At 35.5% G+C, this 12742-nt stretch overlaps 1 protein-coding gene across 2 annotated transcripts in view; it reads left to right on the top strand.

Moving 5' to 3' along the window:
* Window positions 1-11590, top strand: part of RPS6KA5 (ribosomal protein S6 kinase A5) — a 64524-nt gene extending 52934 nt beyond the window's left edge. For both annotated transcript variants that reach the window (XM_062576379.1, XM_062576380.1), the window contains 6 exons: window positions 3310-3403; window positions 3781-3951; window positions 7313-7504; window positions 8142-8301; window positions 9359-9522; window positions 10501-11590. In XM_062576379.1, coding sequence (XP_062432363.1) covers window positions 3310-3403; window positions 3781-3951; window positions 7313-7504; window positions 8142-8301; window positions 9359-9522; window positions 10501-10740 — 1021 coding nt within the window. In that variant the 3' untranslated portion in view covers window positions 10741-11590. The remainder of the gene's footprint in view (window positions 1-3309; window positions 3404-3780; window positions 3952-7312; window positions 7505-8141; window positions 8302-9358; window positions 9523-10500) is intronic.
* Window positions 11591-12742: the final 1152 nt, after the last annotated feature.

The raw sequence follows: 12742 nt of genomic DNA, 5'->3' as shown, positions 1-12742 counted from the left end.
AAAAATATTTTCTTGCTTACTGTCACCCATGGATTAGAGTAATGTTCGCTACATTTTGGAAGTGGAAAATAATTTTAAAATTTCTTAATTGAAAAATCTACAGTAACCTTATAACTTCTAAAAGATTCTGAGAATCTTCTGAAATTAAAGTTTCCTTTAAACAAATGTTATCTTTGTTAGGAAGGAGAAAAGAAGACGCCTCAAAAGTGCTTTTTTCATTCCCAGTTGTAGTCTACCACTAACGTCCCCTGATTTTGCTGCTAACTTGATTACCTTGTGAGACCCTCCTATCTTTAGACCTAAGTGAACTGAATATAGGCTTTTGCTAGCTACATTTCCTAGGCAGCCTAAGTAGATGCCTAGGACACTGTTTTTAAGAAGGATCCGTAGTGTGGGTTGTCTCAGACCTAAGTGATTTTTTGTGAGCCAAGAATGGAATTAAACATGGAATTAAGTTTTATATATGTGTGTGTGTGTGTGTACATATATATATATATATATATGTGTGTGTGTGTGTATATATATATATATATATATGTATATGTATAATTTTTTTTCTGGATGTTCTGAAGGGAGCACCACAATGGAGACAGCTGATTTGCTTTGTGTGTGGAGACCATAAGGTTCACTTCTAGAATTTCTCTTTTCATTCCTTTTTTTCTCTTGGCAGTTTCTGCTCAGAGAAAAATAAAAGCTAAGGGACTCTTTGAGGTCTGGATTAGAGGAAGGTTTTTAACTTCCTTTTGCTCAATATTGATCAGTAAATATGTCTCTAGTATGCTATAGAATAATGTCAGGAAAGGAAAGGGAAAGTGTAAATGTTCACTGTCAATGATAATTTCAACAGTAGATCTCTTCCTCCAAGACATTTGGCTGTACCTCTGTTTTTCCAGATTGTAGAAGTAACTATCCACCAGACTTTAGTCTGTTATCACTCTCCTCCTAGATTGCGTAAGTTCAAGAATAAGACACCTAAATATAGGTGTCTATGTGTGAGCCAATTTTATAAGTTCTTTTTTGCAATTAATGGGAGCTGAGTCAGAACTCGTAGTGGAATCTACAGAGAGCTGGACCAGGCACTAGAGGTGGGATTCAGTTACTTAAACACAGGCATCTGTCTAGTGCAATTTTAGCTGCTGTTGGGTGTCCTGCCTGTCCTCCAGTTCCCATCAATCTAGTGTCTTCCGGGTTTTCCCAAATGACATTAAGCATCTCTGTCTAGACAACTGAGTCTCATTCTAGGTGTGCGTTTTAGGCAGAACTAGAGTTCACCCTGGAAGTTTCACTAACTAGAACTTCACTGATTATAATGAGAACTTTGACACACAGATACCTACGTTCAGGTCTACATTCAGAAGAAACCCCCCCCCCTCCAATGGTGCATGCAGAGCTGCAGGTCAGTACTGCTATCTCACCTTAAGCTAATGGATCTAATGTTTAAGGATAACAGTGAGCAAACTAGTACTGACTTTTCCCGTAGAAATAAATTTTTAGGAACTCTGTCCCTCAATGATATTACTCAGGTTCTTTTGCTCTTTCTCCTTCATCTTGGTGCAGCAGACTAAAGGAAGGTAAGAAGTGGTCTATGTATAAAGATTTTCTGGGATTGCAGGTTGTGAGCAGACTTAAGGAATGTTTTCATAGTATTTTGAGGTAGCTATAAACCTACAACACCCTGGATGGTGTAGACATAAACCAGCCTTGAATCAAAAACTGTTCAACTGTAAATAATAATGCTCTGAGGACCACACTGTAAAGTCTTCATTAAGTCTTGCTAACAAGAAAAGTATACTAAACTTTTAGTAATTTCTTTTCATTCAAACGCTGTCAGTCTTTCATTCCTATCCATAGCAAAGGTGTCCCCCCCCCCAAAAAAAAAAAAAAAAAGTGAATCCTGTACCTGTGTAAACCTTTTCATGGTACTTCAGATGAAAGCTCAGATCAAGAGCTGTTCTCTAGTATTGGTTTGTCATTATTTCTGGATCTGTCTCCATCCAACAGCATGAAGTTTATCTGTCTGTCTGAAGTCCAATGAAACAGTGGAGTCTTGTAAACTTGCTGGAGTTAGTATCTTAAAGCTTCCCAGTCATTTTTCATAATACTGTCTGTCTACAAATCTGATGTGATAACAATATTTATAGTAGGGAAATATTTAGAAAAGCCCAGGCACAGATATCTAAGATTTATATTCATGATACTGATCTTTTTTGGTCTGTTTCCTGGGCCTACCTTCTTCTGAGATAGTAATTCCTAGGAGGAAAAAAAACTGTCTTAGTTTAAGGGCCTGGAATCACTTTTAATTTAAACAACAGCAAGCAAGATGCAAGTAGAACAGCTTAGTTCACCTGTTGGTTGTTGGAAGCCTGTGGAAAACCAGAATCCTTCTACACAAATTTCTCACTGCAGTTCTGGTCCAGTTATTCAAAAAAATATATATTTTTTTTTGGTGCTAGCACAAAAGAAAGACAGACACGTGTGGTGAGAGAGGTTCTGCCTGTGTTATCTACCAGTCCATTCTGTAAGTCAGTACAGGCTTAGCCTTTCTTACTCAGTAGGAAAGAATTTTGGCAAAAATTTTCAGGCATTTTTGGCCCAAATAAATCAAGACATGTTTTTAGGTGAAAATGAAATATTTTTTGCTCTGTCCTCATTCAGAAAGTATTTTCAGTGTTCACCATGTTCATTTTTTTTCTGTTGATATTTCAGTATTTGAAATATAATTGGCAGATGACTTTCTCCTCTGGAGCTAATCACTTACCTGTTCCAGTTCAGATTTTTACAAATTACAAAGGCCTGTCTAGGGGTTCCTGTGTATAGCACAGTTACTTTTGTGGATGACATTATTCTTTTTCTAATAGAAGCTTATAGTTTCCATACAGCTTTGAAAGTACTTACCTCATATAAGAATGGAAAGAGTAGGGCCAAAAATTTGAGTCTTTGAGGTAAACCTGAACCTGGATGTTTGTAGGAACAGAGGTGAAGTCAAATTGCCCTGGACTAAGGGAAAGGTTTGTTTTAGATAGAAAATATTATATAATACCATTTCAACTCTAGCTATAGAAAATTCCAGTTACATCAAAAATGTTCTGGTTTGGGCTATTTTTTTATTTTTTAATATCTTAGCTTGTCAGGTTACTTGGAGAGTTGTGGCTCAGCTTATTTTGAATGTGAATGAGCTTTCAGTAGTGTTCAGGCATTGTAATATTCCAAAAATCTGGGTTATAAGCTGTTTAAGGAAATAGATATAACACTTTTAAAGAGAAGTTTGCTCAGTAAAATTGGTATGAAATGATTGCTCAATTTTTCCAGAATGGAAGCCAACACCCAGAGAGAGATAACAGCTCTGAAGCTCTGCGAAGGACACCCCAATGTAGTGAAGTTGCATGAAGTTTATCATGATCAGGTATTTTAAAAGAGCTATAATCAGTGTACATCCAAAGGCTAGCTTTCTGCATCATTATTTGTTAGTCTACATAGTTTGTAGACTACATAAAAGTAGTTTGTCCCCTACAAACTTGTTTACCTACATGGCAGTATTGTGTATTTTTAAACAAATAGCTATGGGCTGACATAGAGAAAACACCAACATTCTTCAGTCTCTGTGAGATCGATAGCAACAACTTCATCTGAGATACGATTTGGTGTTTCGTATTGGACTTCTGACATGCTACAAGCAGCAGTTTTATTCATTTGAGCTCTGAAAACCTAACAAACCTAGTTCCCTGATGAATATTGGGGCATAATATAAATGTCTAAAGTTCCATATTTTTCTTGTTTTAGCTTCACACATTTCTAGTGATGGAGTTGCTGAAGGGAGGAGAATTGCTTGAACGTATTCAGAAGAAACAACACTTCAGTGAGACAGAAGCCAGTCATATTATGCGCAGACTTGTTTCAGCTGTGAGCCATATGCATGATGTAGGAGTAGTCCATAGAGATCTGAAACCTGAGGTATAGTGACTTGCTTATATATGTTACTGCATTAAGTTATTAAGAATCTATAATACTTAATTTCTGTAATTAAATTTCTTTTCCTCCAGCTTTTATTACAATGGTTTTTTTTTTGTTTTGGTTGGTTTTGTTCGTTTTTCAAAATGACACTACTTTTTCTTAGCAAATTGTATTGATGGCTTTCTGTTTAAAGGTTAAAAGTAACTGCCGTAACAAACTTGGAATTTTTAAAGCAATTTACACAGACTAGTTTAAAACACTTCTTTGTCTGATTAGGACAGATTAGGAGTTTTTGCCAGCAGTAAATATATACTTACTATATGAAAAAGCTCACATGCACAACTGGTTTGCTTGGATATTTCACCTGTGCATTTCCATCTTTAACTTAATTTCCTTGGTAGTTCTTTTGGAGGTAGTTGCAGCACCCTTGTACTGTCTTATCTCCTATTTAAACATAAAATGAATCACAAACTATTAATAAAGATGCATGATTTGATTTCAGTGAGTTCAATAGTTTCTCAAGAGAAAATATTCTGTTATTTAATACATATTTTTCAATTACTTGTTCTGAGCCTTGGTGGCATTTTTATCATGCAGAAACATCTTGCTCTGCAAAGAATTCACTTTAGTGTATTATGTTTGACCACTGGTTTTGATCTGTTTCCTGGAGCCAGTATTTATTGTTTTTAGTGTTTGTCAGCCAATGGCTTGGATAAGTGTCAGTTTTCTTAGCCTGTGAATAGTGTAAAAAATTAGTTCATCCTGTAAGGTCATTGTTTTATTGATGATTACAGTCATAGCTCAGCAGACTGCTACACTCTATCCACCTGGAGTTTAAAATTCCTACCATTCCTACTGATGCTCATCCCTTTGTAACATAAGTTCCATTATATTACAAACCTACCTTTTTTGTAGCAATTCCAATTCAATAGGTAAAACGTGTTGCCAGATGTTGGTATTGAGTGTTTCTGAAAGTCAATCCAGAACCTAAGCTTTTGAGAGCGTCTTTTCACTGGAGTTTGTGTACTACAAAAGCAATACAATTAAAGAGGGGTTATTGTGAAATTTGTAGCGTGTCAGTTGAAAATACAACTCTCAAAAAGTTTCTTTGCACCATCAAGGGAACAAACCAGCTTTTGAAACAAGTCATTGTTAAAAGGACAAAAAGTAGAAATCCTTTCTCTTTCCCTTTTCTCTTCCTTTTACATTATCACCTTGAATATAAAGGCTGGATTTAATAGAATAGCACTTCAGCTGAATGGTTAATTAGGCAGTCTTCAATCCTACAGCTTGTTCAGGAACGGAAGTCCGGAAAGTCCCAAGTGATGAAGGGCTAGCAAGCAATTTCTTAGAATGCATTGCCTTCATAAATTTGGACTAAACCATTCTGCTCCTTCCTGCTTGTGGTTTTGAAAGTTACTATTTTAGATTCACTCATGGACCTAGGATGGGGTATGCAGGCTTTTCAGTACAGATGTGGTTAGTGCACCTTGCTGTAAAAAGATGTGTGGGAGATCTTGTTGCTCTTCTAGCAGTTCCAGTCTGTTTTGTTTGATGTTCAGCTCTGGCATCTGATGCTGATAAATGTCTTTTAAAGAATATGAATAGTTACATGTTAGCAATGGTGAGATTTTTTATTATTATTACCATTTTAATAACATGGCCTGGAAACCTCTTCTGTTTAAGCAATAATTAGACCGAATATATTGCTCTGCAAAGTAGAGGAAAAAATACTGGATAGAAAAAATGAGTGAATTCAGTGAAATTCAGAATTCACATACCATATATGACCATGTAAAGTGTCTCAGAGGATTTGGGGACTGTGTATGTGAAGTGACAATATAGAGGTTTATCTGTGATTTGAGATGTAAATACATTACAAAAAATACACCATGGCAGAGCTAACATTGTTTTTATATATTACTTTAAAATATATGTGGAGATGCATGTATATTTATGAACTGGGAAAGCCATCAGTTTGGCCAAAATCCAGGCAGACGTTTCTGCAGAAGAGGATAGGAGGAAGTGGGGTGAAGGTGAACAGGAAGCTTGTGCCTTGGCCAGCCTGCAGCTTCAAAGAAATGAAAGACCGGAAAGACGCATTATTACTTTCAGGAACGATGCCATGTAAATGAAATAAGCTGCAATTCTACCATTACAAATCTTTCTGAGCATTCTGTTTGTGGGTTTTTGTATTCCTAGAATGTGCACACCTACTTTAAAAGAAATCTTACGTTATGTTTCAGGGATTGTTGTCTGATGGGGGTGATGTCCCTGGCTGTGTAGGAAATGCCTGTCAGGGAAGGGTTTTTCCAGAATGTGCTCTAACACTGACAGTTGCTGCTATTGTACACGCAGTTCTTTGCTGCCAGGCTGCGAGGGTGCACAGTTACCTAGTTAAGTGGGAGTCTTCTCCGAGAAGTGGCCTGTTGTTAACAAAGAGTAGATGGGTGTCTGCTGGTGAAAGACCTCTTGAATGTGCAGGGAGATATGTTCTTGTGGTGCCTGTTGTCTGGCAAGTACTCCTTGTTACACTGCATCTCTCGGGCAGGGCTTGGGGGTCTGCGTTGGCCTCCCAAGTCTGGTATAGCCTGGCATATCATGAACATCTGAACAGGGGGCTCAGTGGCACTTCTAGCACTTCAAGAAGTCCTGCCAGGACTGCCGTTAGTCTTCACAATATAGGCCTGCTTGAGAACATGGAGTGCTTATGCTGTCACATCCTATATCCCTTGGTGTCTCATCAGCCAATAAAGGAATAAAGAGAACTTACTGGAAATAACACTCAAAGAGACTAAACACTGAACCTTTTAGAAGAGGAAACCTACCTATAAAGAGCTTGCAAACTACTGTTTTGGATTATTGTGCTCTCACGGCAATGTGGCTTCACTGTGTTACCACTGGAGGACCAAAGGGTCTTCAGTCACAAGGCATGACATGCAACAAGAATTCCATGCTCAAGAAAGCTGTCATGCTGTCTTTCCTAAAAGGCCTGTAAGGAAGTGAAAGCTAAGAAAATTTACTTTTATTGAAGGAATAAGGCAGTTCTCCATCCCAGATTTTCATATTCGATACATTCACGGTGAATTATATTGTCTTTTTTTAATTATTTTTTCCCATATTATTTTCCCCACTCTTCTATACTGAATACGAGTTTTCACTAATAATCGCAGACAGACTTACCCTGACACCCTCCCCACCACCACCTCCCCCCTGGGGGAAATGTTTCTCATTTCTCCTTTACTCGCAAGAAAATAGGAAGTTTTCTGTAGTAACAAATGCAGGAAAATATCATAACTACCAAGTATTATAATCAGCTTTCTAACCAATGCTGGTATGGGTTTTTGTATTTGTTTTTCAGAATTTATTGTTTACAGATGAAACCGATAATTCAGAAATAAAAATAATTGATTTTGGGTTTGCTCGTTTAAAACCACCTGATAATCAGCCCCTTAAGACTCCATGTTTTACTCTTCATTATGCTGCCCCAGAACTCTTGAATCACAACGGTTATGATGAATCCTGTGACCTCTGGAGTTTGGGGGTCATTTTGGTGAGTCACTTAATATTATCTTACTCAGAATATTTACTTTCTGTTAAATTGGAAAGGACATAACTTTAAACTTCAGTTAGCTAAATGGTGATTTTGAGTGAGATAAAGATGCTAGTGCACAAAGCTTTGGTGTCTCCGAAGACACATGTTTTCCAGGGTGGAGACTTTTTTTCCTAAGGAATGGATTAAATTAAACATTTCTCAGAGTAGAAAAAATACTTGAAACAGTCTGGTTCTTGGCAGGAAAATTTCTTTTCAGGGGATTTTTAGGTATCTGTATAATCTTCTGACAGTTTCAGTTCAAAGAAGGAATCAGATTGCAGTCTGCATTCTGATTTACAGAAAATTAATTTTAATAGATGTAAATTGGATGACTAAATCCTTGTGTTTTGATAGTAGGTTTCCTGAAATACATGCTTTTTCTAACAAGAATTCTGGGTAGTCTTGCATATTTTAGGTTACCTGTATCTATGTATGTGTCTGTCTATAGTCTTGAGGTTGTTTGTGCTAGGAAAGATTCTATTTATACTTCTGGTGATGCCATATTAGCAACGGTAACTGTATATTCAGTAAAACTATATTAGGGCTGTTAATAAATATACAGTACTGACTAATATTACTTTTGTTCTCCTGACAGTATACAATGCTGTCAGGACAGGTACCATTTCAGTCTCAAGACAAAAGTTTAACGTGCACCAGTGCATTGGAAATTATGAAGAAAATAAAAAAGGGAGAATTTTCCTTTGAAGGAGAAGCTTGGAAAAATGTTTCTGAAGAGGCCAAAGAGTTAATTCAAGGTATCTATTCACAAATACTTCATGTGGCTTATGTTCTTAGTTCCAAAGATGGAATTTAGAGAGCTATATAATGTCTAGATATTGTGGTCAGCATGAGAGTGCCTACAGAATAGTATCCACAGCTTGAGTTACGTACAAAGCCCCTAATGCAGGATATGGACAAAGCTGGGCACACCAGAATGACATTCAGAATTACCTGTATACCTGGCAGAGTCCTCTGCTGTAGTGAGGTGTTGGTAGAGGATTAGCATTTGCATTTCTCGGGATCAGAAAAAAATGAAGAGCTTTTCAAAACTGGAGCAAAGTCACTGTTTTAAAATGTATTTTAAAATAGAGTTTTTCTTTTGTGAGTTTTTGTTTGTTTGTTTGCTATTAGAAAAAGCTTAACAGGTTGATGACAGGCACAAGTTTTAAATACTGAGAGCTTTTGCAAAAGAAAGAATGCATTACCAACATCTTTTCCTTGGGCTATATTTTTGAATGAGTGTACCAAAGCTACTGTATTTCTGTGCTGTTTAATTCATATTTGCCATACTTTGTGTTTCCCTTAGGCGTTTTGAGCACCTAGTTAGGCTCAGGCATGATTAGGTAGAACTTAATTCTACCTAAATGGAGTTCTGAGTATGTGTGGAAGCAGGCTTGTAAGGATTTTCTCTGGCAAAAATGTAGGTGTCTCCAGGCTTTAGACTTTAGTGGATCAGGCAAGGATTCTGAGGATTACTGTCTTGAACTTTGTTCTAGATATATTTTAAGTGAATAAATCCTTTTGTAGTTTTGTGCTCATATGAAGAGAGATATGAGCTATCAAACAGTTAAATAGCAATTTCTTCCATTTAATGAGTCTTCTGGAGAGGATTTTTAAGGGAATCTACTGCAGTGATAGTTTAACATGCTGTGAGCCTTATCTAGGATAAATATTGGCATATCTAGGATAAATATTGGCATGACTTGGTTACCAAAACAACGCATAAGGTTTTCCTAGAGATTATAGTTTAATCTATTAGAAGATGATAAGTAATAGCTCACAAATTAAGAGTGTGTAATATATTTCTACTAGGACTTCTGACAGTGGATCCAAACAAAAGAATCAAAATGTCCAGCTTGAGATACAATGAATGGCTCCAGGATGGCAGCCAGCTGTCCTCCAACCCTTTAATGACTCCTGATAACTTAGGTTCTTCAGGAGGTGCAGTGCATACATATGTCAAAGCCACTTTTCATGTAAGTTCTAAGAAGTCTTATACACTAAATTTTTTAATGGATTAATCTAGATTTTTGTGGGGTTTGTATTAATAAAAAATTGTATTTGTAGTTTGAGTGCTGTGATTGCTTGTAACTGCAATTTTTTCTATACACATAATGTTTATGAGTGAGTAAAGAGAAAAGGAGTGATGAGCTGAATTTCTTGAGAATGCGTACTAACAAGGAGGACTGAGATGGCTGTTCATGAAATAGCTATTATAAATATGCTATTTTAGAGAAATGTATTAAAAAGTCTTTAAGATTTTGTTTTTTAAAAAAACCTGTTTGACTCAATTCACTGAATTTCTTTTTCCTTGTAGTTACAAAATCAAGGTAAAATTTCTGGAATATATCTATTTCTTATTTTTAATGTCATGGATACATTTTTAGTGGATGTGATTGTCTGCCAATATATATTTACTAAAAAGTTTAAGTTGTAACAGTATTATACAAATGTAATATTGCTTTTCATAATATCTTCTACCAAGTATAAACTGAAATCAGACAGGTTTATGCTGAAATACTTCTAAGGTTTACTACCAAGAAGAGAAAAAGAAAGCAATAGTTACATGCAGAGGTCATGATAATGCAAAATGATTTGAGTTGAAAGAAAAATTATAAAGTGTAGTTTCTGGAAATATAATTTAGAATGGTTTTAAGGCTTAATGAAAATATTTCTAAATTAAATGGTGTAAGATGCCAATTAATAATGTTAGATGCTATTCAAATACAGATAGTGACAAGCTGGCTCTTAAATACATGTAAAGACCAGTAAAATCATTGCTGTAGTTGCAGTAAGAACTAGCAGAAATCTGCTGAAAAATCTGTCAAGAAATCATAGCATGTCTTACCATAGAATATTAATAACAAGCTTAGAGCTATAAAATGTCTTAAACTCTTGAAAGAAAAAAGAAAAAGGGAGAGAGAACTTTAGAATTACCTTTTATTTTTTAACAGGCCTTTAACAAGTACAAAAGGGAAGGATTTTGTCTCCAGAATGTTGACAAGGCACCTCTTGCAAAAAGAAGGAAAATGAAAAAGACAAGTACGAGCACAGAGACACGTAGCAGCTCCAGTGAAAGTTCACATTCTTCTTCTTCTCATTCTCATGGTAAAACTACTCCTACAAAGACGCTGCAGTCAACAAACCCTACAGACAGCAATAACCCAGAAACCATCTTCCAGTTCTCTGACTGAAAAGCAGAGAATATCCTGTCTAGAAGACTTAAGTGTTTATAAACTTGGTAGTAGCTATATTGTCCTCTCCCATCCTTCCTCCCTGTGGCTTACAAGCTACAGGAATATGTCTGTTGCTTTAAAAATGTATTTCAGTCATACTTTTTAGCTTTGTACTTCAATACATTGTTTTTAGCATTAGGTTTGGTATCACTGGATATAGTATAATACTATTATACAACCAGCATTGTACTCTCTTAGGGCTAAAATACTAGTGTGCAGTCAAGCTCAAATTAAGGAGCTTTGCTGCTCATGGTACAGCTTAGTGGAAGATTGTTTCTTGGTGTCAAAATCTTCCTCCCAGTTTCTTTCCCACGGTTCAAAGAAAGGAATGTTCTGTAAAAGGTATAAATTTACTGAATCTTGTGCTTTTGCCCAGCTGTCAAAAGAACGTCATAGAATTTGATTCTTCCTTCATGTAAGGAAACATTGGTACAGTACACCAAACCAATATAATTCTTGAAGACCTTTTAAATTGATAATTACGTTCTGTCTCATTTATTTGAAATCTAAGAAGAAAAGGAGGCATTATGGGAATCCTCTCTTGTATTGTTATTTTTAAAAGTTACTCCATATATCTTGTTTTAAACAACTGGGAATATGTCTTAGATATTTCTTTTTATTTATTTTTTTAAACCTCTAAAGTAATGGATGTCTAATAAGATGAAGCGACTAGTACTGTGATGCAATATTGTTATTTTTACTTTCTGTAGTTATTGACTTTTAAAATGTTTTACAGATTCTAAAATGTAATGATAATAATGGAGAAAGTGAAATTTCATATTGAGTGCTTTGGAAAATGGTCACATGTTGAAATATCTATTTCAAGAGTTAACTATAATTTATATTTTCTTTTTATATTTACACAATTTTAAAATACTGAGATTTTTTTTAAAGATGCAAAAAACTCCAGTTTCAATATTTGTTATTGTAGGGTCCATACGAAATGTGTACCAAGTTATTTGAATTTTACATTGTGCAAATATGGCAGTTGATTGAATAGTTACTGTAAAGTATTAGAATATATTTGTTTTTGCACTTTATAACATCAAACTGAGATGTTCTATAATAAAGTGCACACAGATCCTTATTCCTACAAGGTGCTGAGCACTGCTTTGCTGGGTTGAATCACCTGAAGTCCACCTTACTGGTGGTTGTCGTCGTTGTGAAGGAGAACTCTGTGCTTTGCAGGAGTGAATCCCTGTATATTATCCAGTGTTTTCATTCCTTACTTTAAATTGCAAAGGTCTTTCTATCTTGCTTTTACATTGTATGCAACAAATACTAGACCTGGGCACCTTGTGTAGTGTAGTTGTTAATAACTCATGCACTGGGAATACTAAAGGGAAATTATATTGAACACTGTGCTTCACAACTCGTTCACTGTAGTGTTCTACGGTGACGTATTTCCTACTGTGATAGTATAGTATGTACATAACTGTTTGGAATCATGTGACGGAAACATTATCAGTGATAAACTGATAAAAATTAAATTAATCAGCGTATTTTGTAAGTTTATGGAGAGCACTTTTATTGCTCATATTCTCAATGATTAGGGATCATGTAAGTGCTAAGGAAGACTCCAGTTTTGCAAATAATTATGCATGTGAGTCGTTCCACTGAAATCGGAGAGACTCATTGTGAAAAGTTAGGCATATACATAAATTTGTGTGATGGAAAATTAATTGAATATGATTTGAATTGAATATTTTGTTAATAGCTTACTGTATCTTAAAGTAAACTTAATCCAAACCCTATGCAAAAAAGGTTATAGGAATTGTTTATATTAGTGGTTTTATTTATAGAATTACATCAGATATCAGTATTGATAAAAGCAACACATCCATGATTACAGGGATTGTGTGTATCAAAATAAGGCTTTGAAGTCCAACATGTTTGTTCTGTGTTTCTTTAATATTAATAATGGCATTCTGAGGTTTGGGAATTGCTCATGTGAATTACT

Source organism: Rhea pennata, chromosome 5, assembly GCF_028389875.1.
Source record: "Rhea pennata isolate bPtePen1 chromosome 5, bPtePen1.pri, whole genome shotgun sequence".
NCBI lineage: Eukaryota > Metazoa > Chordata > Aves > Rheiformes > Rheidae > Rhea > Rhea pennata.
This window is presented reverse-complemented; position numbering and strand designations above follow the sequence as displayed.